The sequence below is a fragment of the Typopeltis vanoorti genome, chromosome 24 (genome assembly GCF_054136105.1).
Source record: "Typopeltis vanoorti isolate ZY-2024b chromosome 24, IOZ_Tvanoo_1.0, whole genome shotgun sequence".
In the NCBI taxonomy this organism is placed as follows: domain Eukaryota; kingdom Metazoa; phylum Arthropoda; class Arachnida; order Uropygi; family Thelyphonidae; genus Typopeltis; species Typopeltis vanoorti.
This window is the reverse complement of record NC_143572.1, coordinates 42,718,147-42,742,174: the sequence shown is the minus strand read 5'-3', so window position 1 is coordinate 42,742,174 and position 24,028 is coordinate 42,718,147. Positions and strand designations below refer to the sequence as shown.

Below are 24,028 nucleotides of genomic sequence, written 5' to 3'. Positions count from 1 at the left end.
AACACTCCAGAGTCCAGTTCATCTTAGAAAAAGAGGAAAACAACACTCTATCCTTCCTAGACACTTTAATCACTTGCCAGCTTGATGGATCTTTGGTTTTCTCTGTTTACAGAAAACCCACCCATACTGGCAGATACATTCACCAGCAATCCTACCATTCCCCCTCACAACAATATGGGGTTATAAAAACACTATATAACAGGGCAAAATTAATCTGCTCAGATGACAAGGTCCTAACTACTGAACTAAACCACATCCACAACACTTTCTTAGCCAATGGCTATAACCCCCAAAAAATACTAAAACCAGTAAACCACAACCTCCCTCCCCCCCTCCACAATAAAGATTACACCAAATCTATCACCATCCCCTACATCCAGGGCACCTCTGAGAAAATAACCAATATCCTCAGAAAATATGACCTTACTTCTTGTTACAGACCATATAAAAAGTTGGCATCCCTTATCCGCTCTCCCAAAGACCAACCGCTTCCCCTAGACCTACCTGGTGTATACCAGGTCTCTTGCAGCTGCAAATTGTCCTACTTTGGTCAAACAGGCAGAACAACAAATATCAGAATTTCAGAACACAAAGACTACAACCGGTTTCACCAGTACAGCTGCTCTGGGCTGGCTGACCATGCCTTAGATACCCACCATAGAATTCGTTGGAAGAAAACAAAAATAATACACTGCAGCAAGTTTAAATACGAAAGATTATTCAAGGAATCTTCAGCAGCTCTAAAAAACGTTCCTAACCTCAACAAATTTGGGTGCATGAAACTACCCCAAATTTGGGAGACCTACATTTTGAGAACTCCAGCCCAACTGCCAAGACAACCAAATTAGCCCACCAGAGGGCACCATTAGGACTTTAGGAACAATAGTAGTTTCTTGCTTTCTTCTTCATTTGCTTTTGTTAGTGCCTGCATGCACATACCATATCTTTATGTTCCTGAAGATGGCAGCGTGACGTTGCCGAGATATAGAAGTTATTTATTAAAGTTATCTTTAATTAATATACTTTATATGCGTTGTTAATTCCGTAAACTAATTACCAGTTATGTTTGACCAACGTATAAGCCTTGCTACTTGAAAAGTACTGGTTAAAAGCTAAAGTTATATTGATATTTAAGGAAGGTGAGGCAGAGATGATTGTGGAAATTAAAGAGAATTAAGTTTACTAAATATAGGTTACAAAATTTATAGTAAAATCCTGAATAAAAGATATCCCACCTCTGTATGGTAAAGAAATAATGCCACTGTAATTAATTTCTGGAGATGTAAAGCAGGTTTAATAACCTTCTTGACTAGCCTCTTTGTGTTTCGTTGCTCTTAATAATCCTTAAAGACCAATTCTTTAAGGCTGCGATGATACTTAACTTTGTTAAAGTATTCCGGGGTATGAAGGATTCCATGTTCTTGCAGCAAGCTTTACATCAGTCAGATGGGAGAAATTTTGAAATCTATACAAAATTGCACATAGATGATGTGTAACATAAGAGAAAGGAAAAAAGTGGTCTCACTGCACACATCTCTGAAGGTCATGATGTGGATTGGCATCCCTTTCTATGACATCCTTAAAAGACAACCTTTTGCTAGAATGCTTAAGAATTGTTCTGAACTGATTAGTTCACATGGCACCTTGAACAGAAACTAGGGCTTCATGCTTGATGACATTTGGAAATCTGTTATTCATTTGTATATACAAGACCTCTGCTATGCTGGTAACTATCTACAGGCTTTACTTGACAATACATAGACCACACATGATGAATCTAATGACACAGGATTAGTTTATGTTATCAATTGCTTTCAAACAGTTGCCAAGTGTTCAGTTGTTTTTGTTATGTTCTCTACTGTCTTTCCTGATGTTGCTATCAGCAAAACATGTCAAAGTACATCTAATTTTTGTAAATAAATCTATGAGCCTTAATCCCACATTATTTTTTGTGACTAGTTTTTGTAGTTATTACAAAGATAATATGTCACATCACTAGGCCTCATTTGTACATAAACAGTTCAAGGAACACATGCACAGAGTTGTTTTATTTTTGACGGTATATATCAGAACACAAAATTATAAGTAAATAATAATTTATTGACTTATTGCTGATATTTAGCTGGTGTTATAATCTGCATCTTCAGGGCACAAAAACACAGTTTGTCACAATACGCGAGACTACAACAACATGGTGTAATCAACGGACTAGTCCGTTGATTACACCATGTTGACATTGATTATTTAATTCCTCACATACCTCCTGATCACTTGCAATTAAGCCATCCTCTTCTATTCCCTCTACAATTAAGCTTCTCATGATTTCATACTGATGAGGATGAAACAGCCTTATAAACTGTTCACTGAATACTTCAATTATATCCTCTACAGTAGTTACCATTTCACCATCTTTGCCGATTTACATCATCTCAGTGTAATCATTCTTCCTTCTATTTGCCACATACTGTTCTTGTCAAATGCGCCACCTTCCTGGCCTGCTCTTTATATTTCTCATGCAATTGATTGTGACAATTATATATCTTGTGCTGCCTCCATAGTAAGATTTTATGCTTAATCCCTTCATTCATCTATTTGACACCTACCTTATTCAGCCTTTTGACCTTTAGAATGCATGTACACATTGATGTTAAATATCTCACATAGCATTTATTTCTCTCTCTCTCTCCCACTTAACTCTTCATTCCATGTTATAGCTACAAGCTGTGTCCTAAATTTCTTATAACTCCAGCCTTGTAGTTCCACCTATTTGCCTCCTTCCTTAGAGAAGTTTTCAAATGGGTGGCCACCACCCAGGTAATCACCTCATTATCACTGTCACAAACTGGAGGGAAATGTGACAACCCAGTCACATTCTCGATCTTTGTGTGTACTTTATGTACTGCATAAGATGGTTGTCTCTCAAAATCACAAGAAATTCGTTTTCCTTATACCCAAATGTTCTCACTTCATTCCAATCTATATTACCATAATTGAAATCACCAATAATGATCATCCTTCCTTTGTTAGCTAACCCAATTTGCTTATACATTTCCCTGGATTATTCTGTCAAGTGTCATTTCCATCCAGGAGGTAGCAGAAAGATAAGATGGTCATCTCAATATCTCTTCCTGTCTAGTTCCACCTCACTGACTCAAAACCATGGCCACTATTTCCCTCTTGCATCTCCACTTTGTGTGAACATAATTGGCCTGCTATCATCATCAGCAACAGTACTACTCCCTTGTCCTTTCTGTGCTTACAAAATCATCATACCCTTCCATTTCTATTCCCATCAGGATAGCATCCTTATTCAACCATGTTGAATAAGGATGCTATTCATGAATTCTGTTAAGCTATATTTACATATAACTTTACATAACTTTTTCCTGTAATTTTTTTTCCCTATATTTTCTAAGGACATACTCACTTTATTAGCTAGAAATTGTATATGTACACTGCTTGGAAAGAAGCCAATGGACACCATAGTGTGAGGAGCAAACAGTTATGGCTTCCACCTTAATAAGATGCAGGACCTCATCTTGTTGCAATGACTGCAGCAATGCTAAAGAGCATACTTTCAACAAGCATAACTTTTTTATGCTTGTTGGGGATCAATGGGAATTTTGGACTGTTCTTCCTGTGGGCATGTAATGAGGCCTGGGCTATTGTGGGGGCAGATGTCTCTTGACCTCACCTAATGCTCTAGTTCAGCTCACAAATTATGTTCAATAGGGTTGAGATCAGGGATCTGTGGAAGCCAGTCAATTGGTGACATTCTTGTCCACAAACCACGCAGTTACAGAAGCATCCTTTGGATGCTTCTGTAACTGCGTGGTTATATGTAAACAGTGCATTATCTTGCTGAAAAAGACAATGGTGTTCTGTAGAAATGCCACAACGCAGGAAGCACTGCACTGTCCAAAATGTCCAGATACCTCTTGGAGTTCAATATCTGTAACACCACAAATAGAAGTGCAGGGCCAAACCAGGAAAAACAAAAACACATTATCACACCACCAAATCCAAATTTCATAGTTGGGGTTACTCACTCTGTTAAGAAACGTTCACCAGCATCTGCCAGACCAGTCCATCTGCTCGGAAGAGGGTGTAGCATGATTCATTGCTCCATAACATAGCTTTCCAAGGTTCCATTTCCCACTATATACACTCTTTGCATCATGAAGGCAATGCTGCATGCAGGTTTGGGTAATGTGAGGCGTGCATGTTGCACTCCTACCTTTGAAATCTAATTTGTGAGACTCAATTCTGAATGTTTTTGTGCAGATTAGTGTTCCATTTGATGCCCAGAACCCTGCATTCAATGTATCAGTCAATGAATGGCGTTTTTTATATATTATATGTAAAAAATGCTTCACAGCACCTACAGTCATATTCATTGAATGTGGTGGGTTGTCCACTGCAAGTAGCACTTGACTCCTAGTGCTTCCATCTCAGTATGGCATCATTGAGATGACCTGGGATGGCCTAACAACAATTTGCAGAATAGATAGTTCTGCAACATGGCATGCTATCACAATGCCTCTTTCAAACTTCATCAGTCACCTTTCTGGCATCCATTTCACCCAAACACAGCTGCACTGACATAGGAGCGTCATATACCTCCAATTTATACTGGCTACAAACACGTGACTTGTTACATGGCACGATGCACTTTGCCCTGTGGTGTCCATTGACTTCTTTCTAAGCAATGTATATCATTTCTTATTAGCACGGATTATTAAATTCCTGTGTCCATAATGGAGTTCTTATTTTCCTACCTTTGCTGACAATAAATATCTAATTAGTGAAAGTGACCTCTTTAAGTCACTTAGGTTTTTGGAGCCCCAGGCTATTGAAAAAAACTTATTTCTGCCTAATCTGTGTTGAGATCTAACAGTTCTAAACAGATGTCAGGCCAGTGAAGCTTAATTTACACTAATAAAAGGTGAGCATATGAGCTCCTGGGCAGAGTGCATCTTTTAAGTAATGCTAGTCAAGGCAACTCTAATGTGAAAGGCCATATTCTCATAAGTTCTCTGATAAATATTGAAACTTTAAAGTTTCATTCATTTGACTGGAAATTTTCCTGCACTTAATAGGATTTATACAGGTCTTTTCAAGCAAGGAATATATGTATGCAGTTCATCTGAATGAGTAACCCACAATGGCATCTGAAATTAAAGCAAGACGGAGTTGTTTTACCAGTAATTCAGAAATGCTTATCCATACTTCACAAAATAAATAACTAAATAAACTGCATAAGAATATAATTAGATGAAAATTCAGCTTATTTATTGCATGTAGGAATCTACAATAATTTAGAAAGCAAATTTACTATCAAATATTTGTCCAATTAAGGCTCAACTATATTTATATAAAAAACTAAATTAACTACAAGAATGCCTATATCAAGTTAGGTGGCATGTTATGGAAAACAAACTATGAAACATGTAGGCATATGATGGTTTTTTCATATTTGTTGAAGAATACCTATATATTTCATCAGATCTTAATAATACTAATACCAGATACTGGCAAATTCATAGAAACAAAGCAAAATCTTATATGATTATATGAGTGGCTGAATGGCTTCATGCTATCAATCATATGAGAGAACAACTATAGAATAAAATAGGCCTAACAGAATACATCTCCAGATCAGGATACAGAGCAAACAAGGAAGAATAGTAACATTCTTTATCAAATGAAGCACTGTTATAAAAAGAATCTCTAAGGAGTTAAAGGAAGTGATCCATACACATGGAACACACAAAAAGAATATGACAATGTATTGACAGCTTTCATCAGATGTACTGGGCTTCTGTAGCTCAGTTGATATAGACGAAGCCTTTGATCAGAAAGACCTGGATTCATCCATGACGTGAGGAACCTTTATCTGGTCTCTTTCAACTAGAGGTGAGTTAGCAGGTCTCATAAGGAGGTAGAGGGTTTTTTCACCCAGAAACTTGGGTTTTTGTCCCTTACAGAGAGCTTATGGGAATACACTCGCCAGTATTTACGACTTGCCCTAGCCGGACCTTATAGGAGACATGCCCGTTATGACAAGAATCCATGTATTCGCATCCTATTTTTCCATTTTGATAAGGTTTCACTGGCCTGACAGCTGTTTCAAACTGGTTGGTTTTCATCAGAGACCAGGCAGAAACTTTAAGAGAGCAAAAACTCAGTACAAAGAAACTTGAAACATTGGCGAGGTGTATTTTTTGTAAGTGAACTCTCGGTTGGTGAATAAAAGTATTTACTAAAATAAAGAGCCAAAAGACTTCACTTTGGCAATGCAAAAATTATAAAAATCAAGTAAATATTAAATCCAGCATTATTTCAAAGCCGAATATGGAAACAGTGAAGCCTTTAGGCTCTTATTTTAGTAAATACTTTTACACACCTACCAAGAGTTTGCTTATGAGAAATACACTTCTCCGATGTTTCAAGTTCTTTAGTAGTGAGAGTTTTTGCCTGATCTCTGATGAAAACCAGCCAGTTTGAAACAGCTATCAGGCCAATGAAACCTTATCAATATAATAAATTTAGTTTAATCCTTTATCCAAGTGTGAGCAAACAGGGTTTGCACCTGAAAATATCTTCAGGACTGGGGTAAGGTAGTAACAACACCGGGCAACTCATAGCAGAGGTGGACCCAGCTAACATCACTCCTATCTCAGTATCTCCCATAATGCAAAACACATCTCCTTGCGGATATGTATAATGTTATGCATTAAGGGAAGGGCCACCCAGACTAGTTTCGATCTTTATTGAGATCTCTTCAGTGGGAGCCAGGCCCAGAGGCGAGGTCATCTTTACCTATAGGAGTTGCCAAAAGGTGTGCCACCTTTTTATTAAATTACTCTGGATTTAGAGAAAGATGTTGAAAGTTTATTTTTCACTTGGTTAGACTATAATAAATTTAGTTTAATCCTTTATCCAAGTATGAGCAAACAAAGTTTGCGCCTGAAAATAAGTAATTAAATAATTTTGATAAGAAACCTTATCAAAATGGACCAATAGGAGGCGAATATACAGATGCTTGTCATAGCGGGCATGTCTCCTATAAGGTCCAGCTAGGGCAACTCGTAAATACTGGCGAGTGTATTCCTGTTAACTCTCTGGTCAAATTTCATATGAAACTTTTATAATTTTTGTATTTGGCTTTGAAATAATAATGGATTTAATATCCATTGATTTTTATCATTTTTGCATCGCTGAAGTGAAGCCTTTTTCCCCTTTATTTTAGTAAAATAAATCAGATGTATTGCTGAACTATACCTGCAAACCATCTACCGGCAAAATATGTAGAACATCAAATTTGTGACTTTCAAATGAATCAAAAGTATTGAGGGGGGAAAAAAACCACTCCTCTAATACAAGATTTCTGCCATAAGGTTTATGTCTTAGTGATGGCAATAGAAAGTGAAATGCAGAGACTATCATCATCAAGTTTGGTTTAAATAATTTTGTGCAAGTTTATTTAAGAAGTGGATCATAGTGTTTTGTAAAATTACTATTAATAATATTAGCATTATTATTTGCCTCCTGTTGCTCATGTTAACACATGAGTTGATTTATTTTTCACTTGGTCAGACTATAATAAATTTAGTTTAATCCTTTATCCAAGTGTGTGCAAACAGTTTGCACCTGAAAGTATCTTCAGGACTGGGGTAAGGTGGTACAACACCAGGCAACTCGTTGCAAAAGTGGTAGGAGTGATGTTATCTTGCTCCACCTTTGCAACGAGTTGCCCGGTGTTGTACCACCTTAACCCAGTCCTGAAGATACTTTCAGGTGCAAACTTTGTTTGCTCACACTTGGATAAAGGATTAAACTAAATTTATTGTAGTCTAACCAAGTGAAAAATAAACTTTCAGCATCTTTCTCTAAATCCAGAGTAATTTAATAAAAAGGTGGCACACTGTTTGGCAGCTCCTATAGGAGGAGATGACCTTGCTAATGCTTCTGCCTGGTATCTCTACTTAGGCCTGGCTCCCACTGAAGAGACCTCAATAAAGGTCGAAACTAGTCTGGGTAGTGGCCCTTCCCTTAATGCATAACATTATACATATCCGCAAGGAGATGTGTTTTGCATTATGGGAGATACTGAGATAGGAGTGTTGGTAGCTTGCTCCACCTTTGCAAGGAGTTGCCCGGTGTTGTACCACTTTACCCCAGTGCTGAAGATACTTTCAGGTGCAAACTTTGTTTGCACACACTTGGATAAAGGATTAAACTAAATTTATTATAACACATGAGCAACAGGTCTCATAACGAGGTCCTTCCATGAGTCATTTGTTTACAAAGGGGATCTGATCACAATAATACAAAGAAAATTTTCTTGAAAGAAAAGAAGCTTCAGCTCAAAATCAGTGCAATGAAAAGAATTATAGCATGACTGGTGAAACAAAACTTAGAACATAACAGCAATGACATGCAAGGATAAGGATGCCAAGATAGGACTATAGAGAGGAGGAGATGAAGAAACAGTGATGGTATAAAAGCAATAATCAAGATGACAGTGGAACTCTAGCATGTTGGAATGTCAATTGTGAGAATAAATTAAGGAAATGTGGGCTACCAATGCTAGCGATTAGGCAGAGGAGAGGTAATGATAGAAATATATGAACTGGTAAAAGCAATTAACTGCATACAGATACAAAATCTTCCATCATATGATAAGCATCTAGAGAACTAAGGGATCATCTCTGGAAACTACTGTAAGTACAATTAGAAATAGTAAGACCTAGATTTTACTTTTGATGGGTGAGTGGAATGATTTATTGGTGAAAATGGTGGGTGCAAAGTCTATAATTAAGTCTAAGCAGGAGTGTGATAAGTTGTCTGTCCTGAGTAGGCATTCTTCAAGCAAATCTTTGGCCTCGATGGAAGAACTGGTATAATAATAACAAAATCTTATTATGATACAACATTTGGTGACTATTATTATTTTGATAAGTTGTAGACATTCGATATTTTTCTACTGGATGCCTTATGGCTTTATGTCCGTGTCAAGATATTATTCTTCCTAAGGCCATTCTTGGTCAAAAACGTCATATGAGTGTTGGTCTAATTCTCATTGATTACAACTTCCAAGCCAATTATGATGAAGTATAGCTTGACTTGAACAAAAAATTACTTATTAGAAAAAAAGACTGTGTTGTAGAGGATTAATACAATAAACTCTCACTATAGCAAACCATACCTAAAAGTCACAAATAAAGTCCATAGACGGTGCTGTTTTAAAGAAAATTCACTAGAGTTCAATACTTATCCAAGGACTCAATGGAAGGCCCATATATTTCCACCATATTGCTTCTTGAACACATCACCAAAGGCACACTTGCAACATTCAACAGCAGATGATTCCATATGCTCATCACATATCACAAGAACTTGGACCTCACATACTTCTTAACTCTCCTATACAGTTTCCAGGAATAACCAAAGTTCTACCTGCATCATCCACAAGCTGCAAAATCTCACTTGTGTCTGTACTGTAAGACTCTCTTACTAACTTGTATTTTTTTTTGTCTTCTCTTCTTCATCTATTCCTCAAACTTTGAAGACCAAAATTTGGAAAGTGGAACCTTCAGAAGACCTGTAGTGTCTTGCAGATGAAATTCATCTTAATTCACATGCTGTGTTTTTCATGTACTCATGGAATGGTAAGAAACAGATCCAGTAAGTACATTGGTTGATTCTGCTAAATGGCAGAGATAATCCATGAATCAGGAAACTAATCATTCAAATAGTATATGACATTTATAGTGAGTGGCAGATTCCCCATCATGATAGCAGTATATTTGTAACTGTTTCCACACAGGAATGGTTAAGAGTGCTGCCAATTAATGTTACAAGAATCTGGTGTAAATACCACCTGTTAGACATGTGTATGGTGCCATAATTCTTCATTTATATGAAGAATTATTGATAATTCTTCAATGTGCAACATGGCCTAATTCGCACATGAGAACATGGAGGCAGCATTATGTTATTTGAATAATGTTTTTCTTCTCATCTACATTCTGCTGTACTGGATATTCATTAACTGATGATAAACTTGGAAATCAGTCACTTTCTTACAAATTATTATTATTACGTGACACCTACAAGGAGTCCAAGGACTTATCGAGGGAGGGCACCCACTCCACAACTCTTCGTCTCCACCACTCAGTTCACCAACTACAACTAACCACAACTACACCAATGGCATCTACCACCCACTAGTATTTCCACAGACAATCACAAACATTCATGCCAATGGCGGGATTTGAATCCACAGCCTTTTGGCTGGAGAGCGGATATGCTGACCACTCAGCCAACTAAGCTGGCAAATGTCAGTCAATATTACTAAGCACATGCTGTTTTGGAATTTTTGTCATGATACTGATAAATGGTAACAGTTGTATTATACACAATTATAAAACTCATGCATAAAATGCATATCTGCATATTCTTGACTAGAAAATATAACCATATACTCACAATTATTCTTAATAATGTTGCAACAGCCTAAGAGAACACTTCAAAATAATAGCCAGCTGAAGTGCTATTCGTATGCTACCTTGCCCATGATCATACCTATAAAAGCTTGAACATGCTGCTTTTCATATTTAAGTGTTAAGAATCAGAATAATGTGTTATGTGATGTGTCATTTCATATGGGGAATAGTTGAAGGAATAAGATCTTGAAGTATTGACATAAAGTCACCAGACTCCTGTATATAAGCTTTAATTCTGGTATAATATCAACAAGAATCTGAATGTCTTTAATAATTAATAAACATTTATTACTCAACTTATTTGACACTTACCTAAGCATGTTAAAAATGATCCAAGAATCACAGTGAATCTAAGACCTTTAGTTTCCAAAATGTAAGAAGCTGGAAATATTAGTGGAATGTAGACTATAAAAAATACAATTGAGGTCCAACTAACAGCAAAAGAACTGACTCCATAATAGCATGAAATAAGATCACTAATAATAGAATACTGAATCCATTGAAATGCATTTGTCATGGTGCATAAACAAAACAAAAATAACATAAAAAAACGAGCTGGATAAAGCTGAGTCTGTTGTAGAGAAGCAGACTGCTTTCCAGTTGTATCATGGTGAATCTTACAAAATTTATCATCAACAGGCTGAGTTAAAGTATAAATTCTTTCAGAGGAATTTTTATATTTCTCAAGAGCATTGATATTACAATGACATTCTAATGAACTTGTGCTACTATTGTCTGCATGTATTCTTCCTGCTCCAAAAGTAGGAAATGATAATGAAGATGTATCAATATCTACTTCACTGCAAACAGAAAATCCACGCTCACTTTTGGTACTAATATTTTCCATGGCTTCTGCTTTTGCATTCTATGTTATATTCTTCTTCTTTCTTTCACTTTCAAGCTGAAAAAAGACAAATTATAAATCATTATATATGTATATTAAACATAAACAAATAGTACAACAATGAAATTATGTGTATGAGTATCAAATATAAAGAAATCACATATAGATATAATCAACAAACTTGTTTAGAAAAAATATTCTTTAAATACTGCATACCACTAAATATTGTTTCATATTTAGAGATAATGACTTGAAAAACAGCACACATAACTGAAGGGACTTGTGGTGTGAGAGCGTTGAACCTGGTCATTGTTACCTCCAATTGGTGAGAGTGATCATGTGGTATTGACTTGGGAGGTTGCAAAATTTTTGGATTTCTCTCTTAAGAAGGGGTATATACAGAACTATAGGTTAGGTAATTATAACAAACTTCGAAGTGAGCTTACAGCCATCCCATGGCAGAACATATTGCAGGGGAAAGATGTTAGCAGTGCATGGGATAAAATCAGTATCTGAGGAAGCCAATATCAGAATGTATTCCCATGGTCAGGAAGAACAAACAAGGTAGGTGTTGGATGAGTAGTAGTATCAGGCTTGATCTGCAAAAAAAGAAAATATTATGGAGAATTTATAAGGAGAAAGCCGATCAGTACAAAGCTCAAGCTAGGAAGGTTATCAGCATAGTAAGAAAAGCTAAATCAGATTATGAGAAGACCTTAGCCAAGGAGATCAAGGGTAATCCCAAAGAGTTCTTCTGCTATGTGGCAAGTAAAAGGAAGAATGACTTTGGAAGGATAACCTTAGTGGGTGCTGATGGTATTGAGGTGAACAATTCAGATGTAATAGTAGAGTTACTGAGTGATCACTTTTCAAAAGTCTATCACCTAAGTGAGGATATCTCTGTACCTGTAACAATAACTAATGTGAGAACTGAAGTTAATAAATCAGAGGTACTTAGTATATTGCAGAATTTAAATGCAAACACTGCCAGGTTTAGATGGAATATCAGCTTGTCAATGCCTCTTACTTGGTTATTTAACTTAAGTTTAAACTCTGGTATGGTCCCTTGGGAGTGGAAGGAAGGCAAAGTAGTTCCTTTGCATAAAGATGGCTCTAAGACTGCAGTAGTTAATTACAGAATTCAAAAATGGGTGGATCAGAATATGATACTCTATAGAGGTCAATATAGTTTTGTTAAAGGTCAATCCTGCCTTAGCAATTTATTAACTTTTTATAATAGAATATCATCGAGTTGGAACAAGGGAAATTATTACACAGTTCTACTTCTGGATTTTGCTAAGGCTTTTGACAGGATACCCCATGGAACACTGTTACACAAATTGGAGAAGATGGGGATGGATGCTAAACTGGTGATATGGATAAGAGAATGGCTCAGGGAGAGATACCAGAAAGTGGTGTATGGAGGAGCAGAGTCCAGGATAATGCAGGTGACCAGTGGTGTGCCTCAGGGCTCTGTGCTTGGGCTGTTATTGTTTAATTTGTACATAAATGATATAAGAAATGGTTTGAAGGGAGATATTCAGTTGTTTAAAAAATCAAGCTGATGTTGAGAGTTTGCAGGATGATTTAAATAAGCTGGCAAAATGGGCAAAAGGTAATGGATGTCAGTTCAATGTGGAAAAGTGTAAAGTTATGCATTTTGGGATTAAAAGATTACCAGCTGTGTACTACATTGATGGAATGGTACTCCAAGAGATTAATGAGACTAGCAACTTGGGGGTGTCGGTGGACAGGGAGATGAAGTTCAGAGGATACATTGCTAAGGTGTCCAAGATTGCACATAGGATTACTTGGTTATTGAAGAACACACTAACATTCAGAGATAAAGAGGTTATTATTCTCCTTTATAAGGCGTCGATATTTCCACATTTGGATTACTGTGCTCAAGTCTGATCACCTGGATTCCTTGGAGATGAGGAGGTTGTGGAGAGGGTTCAGAGGAGAGTGACTAAGTTGATGAGTGATGTAAAAAATGCTCCCTACATTGATAGATCGAGAGCTTGTGGATTGCAGAGGTTGGTTGATAGGTGGAGAAGAGGGGATATGATAGAAACATTTAAATTACTAAAAGGTTCTTATAAGATTGATGCAGGGGAAATATTTCAGCTATGTGATAGTGATGGAAAAACAAGAGGTCATCCCTGGAAATTAAGGGAAAGTATTGTTAACAAGGATGTGAGAACTAGGTTTTTCACCTGGAGGGTGGTGAATGAGTGGAATGCTTTGCCTGACTCAATAGTTTGGGGGGGGGGGGGTCTCCCGCAATGAGTCTACTGACTCCATGGAGATACCTGTAATAATAATAATAATATTTCAGCTTGCATATGATGATGAAAGATGAAAAAAAAAAAAAAAAAGGAGAGAGAGTGAGAAAGTATATGTGCACACACACACACACACACATGTATATACAGGAAGTTTTATCCAAAGCATATGTGAAATGAGGAGTTAAATAGCATGAAAAAGAAATAGTGAAGGCAAAAGTAAGAGTATCGCAGAGCAGTGGAAAGTAAAGGAATGTGGATATAAGACTGTAAGTGAAAATAAAAGTTAATAGAATGATGAAAGAATGTAAAAGCAGAGAAAAGAGGCAAGAAAGAAGGAGAATATGAAAGAGCTTGTGATGAAATCAAAGGAAAGCAGAATAGAAGAAATGAGAGTTCAGATAGTTAGGAGACCTAAACATTTAAATAAGAGATAGTGAAAATGTAGATATGTTTGGAGATAGTTCAGAAAAAAAAGAAGGATGGAAGGAATAGCATGTAAACATGATAAAAACGATACATGGTATCATTGAAAATGATAAAAAATTTGGTCATGGAAAATGCATATTTTCCATGAGTAAAGATCTGTGTTTTAACTTTAACTGAGGCTGTGAGAATGCAAAGTGGGAGTAAGTGGAGTTGAGAGACAGAGATATGATTATTTTAAAACAACTTCAAAGGAGACAAGTATGATATGAGAGAGGGGACATGAAGATGTTGCTAAAAGAAGCAACAGATTACAAGGACAAGACAGCTAAGGTTATGAGCACTGATACAGTAACACTGATAGAAGTGCGAATAAGGACTCTGATAGCAAATGTGGAGGTTGTACAAGAAACAACATATGTGGATATAGTGGAGGGGAAAAAAATTTAACTAGTATGATGGATGAATTTAAATAGACATAAAATGACTGCAGAGATAATCTGTGAAAGCACACATCACTGACAATGCCAGATACAGCTAGTCAAAAGTAATATACTGGAAAACTAGAGTGATCAGAAAGATGATAGGATACAGAGGATAACCAAGTATGTGGTGGGATGGTATATGCCTATTGTGAAGAGAGAGAGAGAGAAGTGGAAGGGTAAGCAGTGATGAAGGTAGATACTGCAGCATATGGGGATGGATATAGGGTTGGTGAGATGAATAGGAGGGTGGTTGATGGAGAGATATCAGAGAGTAGTTTATTCAGGAGTAGAGTCCAAAAGACGGCCTGTGACTAGTAGTGTGCTGCAGGGTTCTGTTCTTGGACCACTACTGTTTAATTTGTTCATTAACGATATAGGAAAGGATCTGAAAGGAACTGTTCATTTGTTTGCTGATGATACAAAGTTGGGTAGAGCAATAGTGAATGCACAAGATGTATAAATTTTTGCAGGATGATTTGGATAGTCTGGACGACTGGGCTAAGGAGAATGGATGTCAATTTAATGTGGCAAAATGTAAGGTTATGCATTTTGGGGTGAAAAGATTAGCAGTATACCACATTGGTGAAACTGTATTCCAGGAGATTGACGAGGCCAGGGATTTGGGAATATTGGTGGATAGGGAGTTGAAATTTAGGGGACACGTTGCAAAATTGGTTAAATCAGCTCATAAAATCACTTGGTTACTGAAGAATACTTTGACGAGCAGAGACAAGCAAGTTATTGTTCCTGTGTATCGAGCCTTGATAAGACCCCATCTAGACTATTGTGCCCAGATTTGGGTGCCAGGGTTTCTTCTTGATAGAGAGGAGGTGGAGAGGATCCAGAGACGAGTGACAAAGATGATAGCAGGTCTATGGAATGAACCGTATGAGAACAGGTTGAAGTTTTGTGGGTTGCAGAAATTGGTTGATAGGCGGTGATATGATTGAGACATTCAATTACTGAAGGGTTTCTATAGGATTAATTCAGAAGATATTTTAGAACAGGACTGGTGGTGGGAGGACTAGGGGTCATCCATGGAAACTGGGCAAGAGTGTGGTTAGCAAAGGTGTCAGAACCAGGTTTATTTACTTGGAGAGTGGTGAATGAGTGGAATAAGCAGCCAGAGTCTGTTGTGGGTGCCATGACTGTGAATGAGTTCAAGGCAAGGTATGATAGATACTGTGTGAATATTGAATAGTTGTTCTTGACATGATGTTAGGGCCTCCCTCGATGAGTCTAAGGACTCCTTGGAGTTGCCTGTAATAATAATAATATCTCAGACCACTGATTGGAATGTGATGGTCATTAAAGGATGCACGGGTACTTGTGCCTAAGGGGATACTGCAATGATTACAGATTATATACTGATCCAGAAGCAGCAGGAATCAGAAAGGAGAGTTTCTGGTTCTTGTTTTGAATAACAACAGAAGTAACTAAGGCAATGAGGCCAGTGTATTGTCTGTAAATTGTGTTATTCTGACCAAATCTGCCTGTTTTGCTGGATGAAAAATTGAGTTTCTGGCACTGCTAGTTTGATCAAAATTATAAGTATTAATGAGACTTGGTCGATGAAGGAGGATGTGGTCACAGGGAAAGAATGGAAATGAAATAGTATATTCAAAGAAAACAGGATGGGGAGAGGGACACTGCTAATGACAGCAAGAGAATAGCAACCAACAAGAGTGGAAGTGCAGCAGAAATAGTAGTTCAGAATCATCAGATACAGAAAATTTGAAGCTGTTTAAAAGAAATACTAACAGGACAATCTGTAATATATATATAGCTTGTTGGTGTTAGAGAACTGACAGTGCAAAGGAAGATGCAAATGATATGTATCAAAAAAATTTATTCAATGAGCACAGGGTGAGTAATAATAATGGGATGTTTTCACTTATGAGCACTCGGAATGGAAGGAGAAAAAGAAACAGTAGGAAGAAATGGAATTTATGCAACTACTGAAAGTTAATTATCTAAACCAGTATTGTAATGGTGGGGACTTAGAGTTTGAGAGTAATGGATGTGTGGCTAATGCACCAGACATGCTTTATTCCTCATTGGGGGAAGAGTGACCCTGCAGTCAAAGTAGGAGGTGGCCAAGTATGTGGAATAAGAAAGTGTATATGAGGACATATATCCTTTCTTATTCTCTGGGATCAGAAACTTCAAGGGAAGGACATTAATAGTGTAAATAGTCCAAAAGGATGATGTTCAAAGGAAGCAATCTGATTACATTCCCAGAGTTAGTAGAATAACTTGGATAACTAGGTTTGTAATGGTTAGATTATGTTAAAAAATTATGGATTTTTAAGGCAGATGGAAGGAGGGAGTGGTGCGTGAGGTGCAATATGAATATGGACTTGATGAGTGATAGCATATCGGTAACTGAGGGTGATAGTAATGAGAATGCCATCTGATAATAAAGAGACTGTAAAAGAGCAATGAAAGAGTAGTAAGAAAGTTTGGGAAAAGTGAATGAGTGATCTACTAAAGTAAAGAATTGACAGTAGTAAGAATGATGAAAGCAATATAAATGTAGCAGAAATTGAAAAACAGAGTGCAATTAACAGTAAGGTGGTGAGTGGGATTAACAGTGAACAAGCATAAAATAGTGACACCAAAAAATAGTGATAAAATGACACAAGATTTGAAAGCTGAGTTGGTGAAGATGAGGCAGATGCAGAGTGAAATGAAGAGAATTGTAAATATGTATGGAAAAGTGAAGAAGATGAAAATGAATGATGTCAGTATGAAAGACTAACAAGTGGCATTATATGGGGAGTCGATTATTATAGGTGGTAAATAAGAAGATGCACAAGGTTTGTTTTCCTATAAGTAAGATGAACATAGTGATTGAGGCATTGGATATGAGGAGTATGCAAGCAAAAGAGTTAGTAGTGGTAGTAGGGACAATTGCCTTGGTTGGAAACAAGAAGAATGTGAGATTGGATATCAGAAGGCTGTTGAGAAGAATAAAATTTAAGTGTGATAGGAAAGGTAGTCAGTGTGCTGTCCAGATATGACAGTAATGAGATGAGGCAGAGAGCAAGGAATATGAATGATATGTTAGTAGAAATGTGTGAAGAGAAAGGAGTGCAGTTTGTTAATGTGTGGAATTAGTTTGAAGAACAAATTCAATTGTATAAGAGTGATGAATGCATTTGAATGGTTTAGGTGCGAGTCAGTTGGAGAAACTGCTGCTGAAAAGGAGCGTAATGAGTGAAACATATCTGGGAAACTAATAAGTAATGTGAAAGAGCAGGAAAGTAAGGAAGGAGAGATTGAAGTGGTGCTTATGAATGGAGAAGTGAGTAGCATGAATGCAGAATGAGGGAACGAGTTTGCAAGACAAAAAGTGAAACAGAGAGACTCCGGTTGGACAGGGGAAAATGGCATGAGAAAGGTTGATACTCAAAGAGGATGCGAATGTGTGTGTAGACAAGAAGGGGATGGGTGGTGTAGATGGGTGGTCACATCTAATAAGTTGTATCAGAGAAATGTGTTATAGATCCAGGAATGAGCTGTTATGTTCGTATACGAATGCTAGAAGCATCAGAAATGAAATGACTACACTGATTGAGTTCATTCACCCAAAAATTGTTGGAATAAGTGAGGCATGGTTGGATGAGGATGATATCCTGACACAAATAGAAATGGAAGGGTAGGATGTATTTCATGAAGACAGAAAGGGAGGTGGAGTGCTACTGATGATAGAAAAAAAGTGATGTCTATACAGGGTAGAGATACAAGGGCAGAAACAGTGGCAGTGGTTTTGAGGCAGTATGGTGTGGGATAGAGGTGAGTGAATGATTTTAATTATGGCAATGGAGATTGGGAAGACAAGATAGCAGCCAGAAGTAAAGAAAATGAGTTTCTCGAGTTTTTGAGGGACCACTACTTCAGTCAGTATGTAACAGAGGACCCTGCGAGGATTGAGGGTCTTGGATTTAATCATCTCATCAGAGGATGTTATTATAGATGAGGTGTCAACTCTTCCTCCAGTTGGTGAGAGTGACCATTAAGTGATTACATAGGTGGTTGCCAGTCATGTGAGGACTTCTGTGAGGATAGGGTATATGCAGAATTACAAGGTTGGTGATTATGAAAAGCTCAGGAGACAGCTTGTAGCTATAGCATGAAATGAGGAGTTGGGGCAAAGGTTAAATAAGGTAAGTGTGAAATGGATGAATGAAGAGGTTAAAATGCAATACAGAGAAAGAAAGCATTATAGACGCAACATAAAATGAGTGGTTAATAATCAATTCCATAAAAAGTACAAAGAACAAGCAAGGAGGGTGACTCAGTAAGCTAATGAAGCAAAAAAAATCTCAGGGAGTTCTTTCAATATGTAACCAACATAAAAAAAAAAGTGATTATGGTAGGATGGCATTGATCAGAGAAAATGGTATAAGGACAACTGCTGCAGAGGATATATATAGTTGACATATTTAATGAGCAGTTCATTATATATCTCGTTCATTAAATATTAAATATAAATATTGGGGAGTTTGAGAGCAATGGACGATGATGGGAGGAACTGACTGTGAGAGAGTAAGAGGTATATGGAGAAACAAACAAAGCTGATATATCACCACATATTTTGAAGGAATGTGCAAGGAACTTGGCATCTACCTTACATATTTGTTTCATATGAATCTTACATTGGATCATATTCCAAAGGAGTGAAAGAAGGCAAGACTGTATTGCTTCATAAGGGAGGTGACAGAATTCAAGTATCAAATTATAGGACAATCTGTGTGCATCAGCTGTTGTGGTTAAAATGTTGGAGAGGCTGGTGAGAACCAGGATCCAGAATTGATTTAACAGTAATATTATATTTGATGGACAGCACAGATTTGCTAAAGGGAGGTTATGTTTTAGTAATCTGCTTACTTATCACAATGAGGTAACAGCTTCATTGGACAAGGGAGATGGATTTTGCAAAAGCTTTTGATGGATTACTGCATGATAAGTTGATAGTCAAACTAGAGCTGATAGGGTTGGATATTAGACTAGTGCATTGAATTGGAGATTGACTATCTGATAGGTATCAACAAGTTGTGAATTGGGAAGCAATGTTCCAGAAGAGGAAAGTCACTAGTGGTGTTCTTCAGGGGTCTGTTTTAGGGTCACTGATGTTTAACCTATATGTTTATGATATTGGGGAAAATTGAATAGAGATATTCAGCTGTTTGCAGAGGATGCAAAGTTGTAAAGAACTGCGAGAAGTAGAGCAGATGCTGTGGTCTTACAAGAAGACTTGGATAGGCTGAGTGAATGGACATGGGAGTGGAGTTAACAGTTCAATGTTGCAAATTGTAAGGTTGTAAAATTTGGAAAACAAAGATGGATGTAGAATTTTCAAATGAGTGGAAAGGCTTATGCGTTCACAGTATATGTTATTTATTTTCGCAGTATTGATGACAACACAGAACAATAAGAAAATATTTAACTTATCTGCTGACATTTCGCTGGTATTATATCCAGCATCTTCAGAGCACAAAAACAGTTTGTCACAGTATGCAAAACAAGTTTGGTATAATAGTAGGACTAGTTTAAAAAAATTGTAGCAGACAACACAAGGAACTGAAGTCCTAATTAGGTGCCATATACGTTGTAAAAAGAGAGAAAACAAATATTAATTAGATCTTAAAATGACTGTTGACCAGATTTATACAGTCATACTTGTTGAGGTTTGGAATATGTTTTAAAGCTCCTGTTGATTCCAAAAACAATCTCTCTGACTTATGACTTCTGTGTGGCACTTTTGTTTTCTTTCAATTGATCCTGTGTAAAGTGGTAACCAAGACATCGTCTGCTAGACCCTGGGGTCTATTATTTTGGTTAGTATCACTGAAATAGTGGCTAAGGTATTGAAAAAGTTGGCTAAGACCAAAGTTCAAGAAGGTGCAGATAATAATATGAAAATCTATGAGGGATATCACAGCTTTGTTAAGGCAATCATACCTAAGTAATTTACTCACTCTATAATCAAATGACAATTCAGTTAGATAAGGGAAAAGGATCCAGCATTTCCCTTGTCTTACACAGGAGTATCATGATCTGGTAATATCATGATGCACCAAGATATTGCTGGACTTTGCAAAGGCAATTAACAAGAAACCACACAAAAAGTTATTACACCAACTAGAGCAAATGTGGATGGATATAAAGCTAATGACATGGATGAAAAAGAATAGGCAACAGCAATAGGCATCATCATGCGTAACAAGGATTTAGGCCTAGCATGGCCTGTTCCGGCCTTAGAAGTCATTGTTGAATCATTTAAGAGGACGTGCTGGTTTTCTTTTTCCTAATGGCTTGTACTTTAAGGCTTGTTTTGGTAATCTTTCTGTTTTCATTCTTTGAACGTGTTCCATCCATTTATGTTTATATTTTTAAATTTTTTCTATTACTGGTTCTTGGTTTAATTCTTTCATAATTTCTTCATTTCTTTTGTGATCAAATAGGGTATACCTTGCAGTTTTTCTCATACACTTCATTTCTGCTGTTGTTAATATTTGTTTGTCTTTTTGTTTTATTGTCCAGATTTCGCTTCCATACATTAAGACTGGTAGGGCTAATGTATTGTATACTTTTAGTCTGGTTTGTTTTTGAACTAGGTTTGGTTTAAATATAGAGTTAATTACACCCATTATTTTTAAATATTTTGCAATTTTTACATATATATCTTTTTCATTTTCATATGTGATCATGCATCCTAGGTAGTTAAACGAATTCACCTGTTCTAAGATCTTGTTATCTATTACTATTTTAGTTCTTACTGGATCTTGTCCTTTAAAGGCCATAGTTTTTGGATTTTTCTGTTAATATTATCTACCATAATCTTTGGCTATCTTATTTAGATCTAAAATAGCTTTCTGTAAGTTATCTTCAGAATTTGTAATTATTATTTGGTCATCAGCAAAGAGGAGAATGTTTGAGTTTACTGTAGGAGAAAGTTTAATTTCTTGATGTATATTTTTATTCCATTTTATTATTATTTCAATTAAGTAGATATTAAAAAGAGTTGCTGAGAGGGGTCATCCCTGTCGGGCTCCTTGGTTTATCTCTCTCGTATATGATAGCTCGTGATTTAATCTTATTTGTATTTGATTATTTTCATATATACTTGTGATAGCTTTTAGGATATTATTTGGTATTTGTCTTTCTTTTAATATGTTAAATAATATGTTTCTTTTAACTTTGTCAAATGTTTTTTCAAAGTCAATAAATGCAATATGTGTTTCTAAATTGTATTCTCTTCTTTTCTCTATTATTAATTTTAGGCAAAAGGCCGGGTCTATACATGATCATCCTTTTCTAAATCCATTCTGTACTTCTAAAATAAAGTTTTTGGAATATTTCATTAGTTTGCTATTTAAGATTCTGCTATATATTTTGGAACAGGAATTTAGTACACTGATACCTCTATAGTTTTTAGGGTCATCTCTATTACCTTTATTAAAGATAGGAATAACAATTGCTTTTTTCCATTCTATTGGGGGGATACCAGTTGAATAGATTTTATTTAAAAATAATAAGAGTCTTTCTTTGAATCATGGATGAAAAAGAAAGGACAGCAATAGGCATCCATCAGAAATTGATATGTATATATGGTGAAGTAGAGTCTAGAAGAATGCTGATAACCAGTGGTATATCACATGAATGAGTGCGTGATTGGACCACTGATGTTTAATTTGTATGGAGTTAGAATCCAGACAGATGAGAAATGTTTGAGTGAAAAAGGACGGCATTCTTTTGGAAGCCAAGAATGTTACAGAAGAGATGTTTGTGCCAGGAAAGCCAGGAATAAACATCAGTCCAGGGAATGGAAAAACCTGAGGTTTTTTTTTTTGTTGTTCTGATTATCTACAATCACTTAATCTTCTGATTAACTGATTATCTACAATCAGTTAATACACTGATTGTAGATAATCTCAGATACAAATACAAGTAGGAAAGGCTTTGAAATGTATCCTAAACATCAATAAATTTGGATACATAAAACTGTCTCACATGTGAGAAATGCTCATCAAGGCCACTAGGTGATAAAAACTAGACCTAGTTTTGCTTCTTCATTTCAGTGTCACTCACTCACTGTAATGCCTGCATGTATCTTTACATGTGTGATGCTTCCTCATGATGCCAATTTGATTTAAAATAATAAGCAAATAATTTTAGTTACATCATGTACACAATAATTGTTTGGACTCTTTAACAATTTACAAATGATACTAGCCAGTCACCTCCTGCACCCTTTGAGGGAGATTTTTGAGGGATATTCTACCAATGTGCAGCAGACAGGTGGAATTTGTCTCCATTCCTCCATCAAAGTAGCACTGAGTTCAGTGACAAGTCGAGGATGTGCTGTTCTGGACCTCAATCGCTGCTCAAATTCATCCCTCATGTGTTCGATGGGGTTGAGGTCAGAGCTCTGTGCAGGCCAGGGCAGTCGGTTAATGCCTATCTTTTCATACCATTCCATAACAGCTGCAGCTTTGTGGCATGGAGCACTTTCGTCTTGATAGAAACACAGGTCTGTTCCATAAAAAACTCCACAGTGTAGGAAGCACCTGATTATCCAGAATATCAAGGTACTCAAACTACTGCCTTCATGAAACCATAGACAACGACCAGTGGTCCCACTCCAAACCAGCTGAATGCACTTCTCCACCACCACCAAACTTTACTGTGGGTACAACATACTGTGGTAACAAGCATTCATTAGGCTGCCTCCACACCTGCCATCAGACTGGTAACAGGTGAACCTTGATTCATCGTTCTAGAGTACTGTTTTTCACTGGTCAACTTTACAATTCACATGCTCTTTGTACTAGGCAGACTAGCCGCCTTGTTTGTTGTTGTGATGTTTGGATTGTGTGCTGCTCTCTTCCATGGAAACCCAGTAAATGGAATTCTTTTCGTAGAGTATTAGTGCTCACTATAGTGTTACTGGTGCTCTGGAACTCATCACAGATGGTCTGTGCCAATTGTAGCTAGTTTTTGCCACCTGTTTTAACACCTTCCTGTCCCTATCAGTTATTTTTGGTGGCTGCTCTGGGTGTTTTCCTGCAACTAGTAATGCCAGAACATCTCCATTTATTGATCACATTGCCAACCATTGATTTTGGAAGCTCCAGTTGAGCAGCAATGGCATGTATGGAGATGTCACCAATGTGACAGCCCATGATGACACCTCTCCTGAAGTCAGAGTTCACATTGTGTTGTCATACCACCTGTATTCAATGCTACAATTCCTACTATCTATATTTTATGTACCGGTTTTATGTTATTAACAAACCTGAAATGTTTCAAATCTTCAAATAACAGGGGTGTCTAGACAATTATTGGTAGATAATGTATGTTGTCATCTTCTTCCTAAAAATACCAATATGAATCTTTATAAAATAAATTATTTAAAAAAAATTGGGTAAATTTTTTTTTATTTTTATTTTCAGGCACAGATAAAAATTA

General features: G+C 36.7%; 1 protein-coding gene across 3 annotated transcripts in view; it reads right to left on the bottom strand.

Moving 5' to 3' along the window:
- The window catches only part of LOC150093134 (choline/ethanolamine transporter flvcr2a-like), a 203,069-nt gene that overhangs the window by 145,047 nt on the left and 33,994 nt on the right, over nucleotides 1–24,028 (bottom strand). For all 3 annotated transcript variants that reach the window (XM_090413323.1, XM_090413325.1, XM_090413322.1), the window contains exon 2: nucleotides 10,824–11,412. In XM_090413323.1, the coding sequence (XP_090269449.1) occupies nucleotides 10,824–11,358 (535 nt within the window). In that variant the 5' untranslated portion in view covers nucleotides 11,359–11,412. The remainder of the gene's footprint in view (nucleotides 1–10,823; nucleotides 11,413–24,028) is intronic.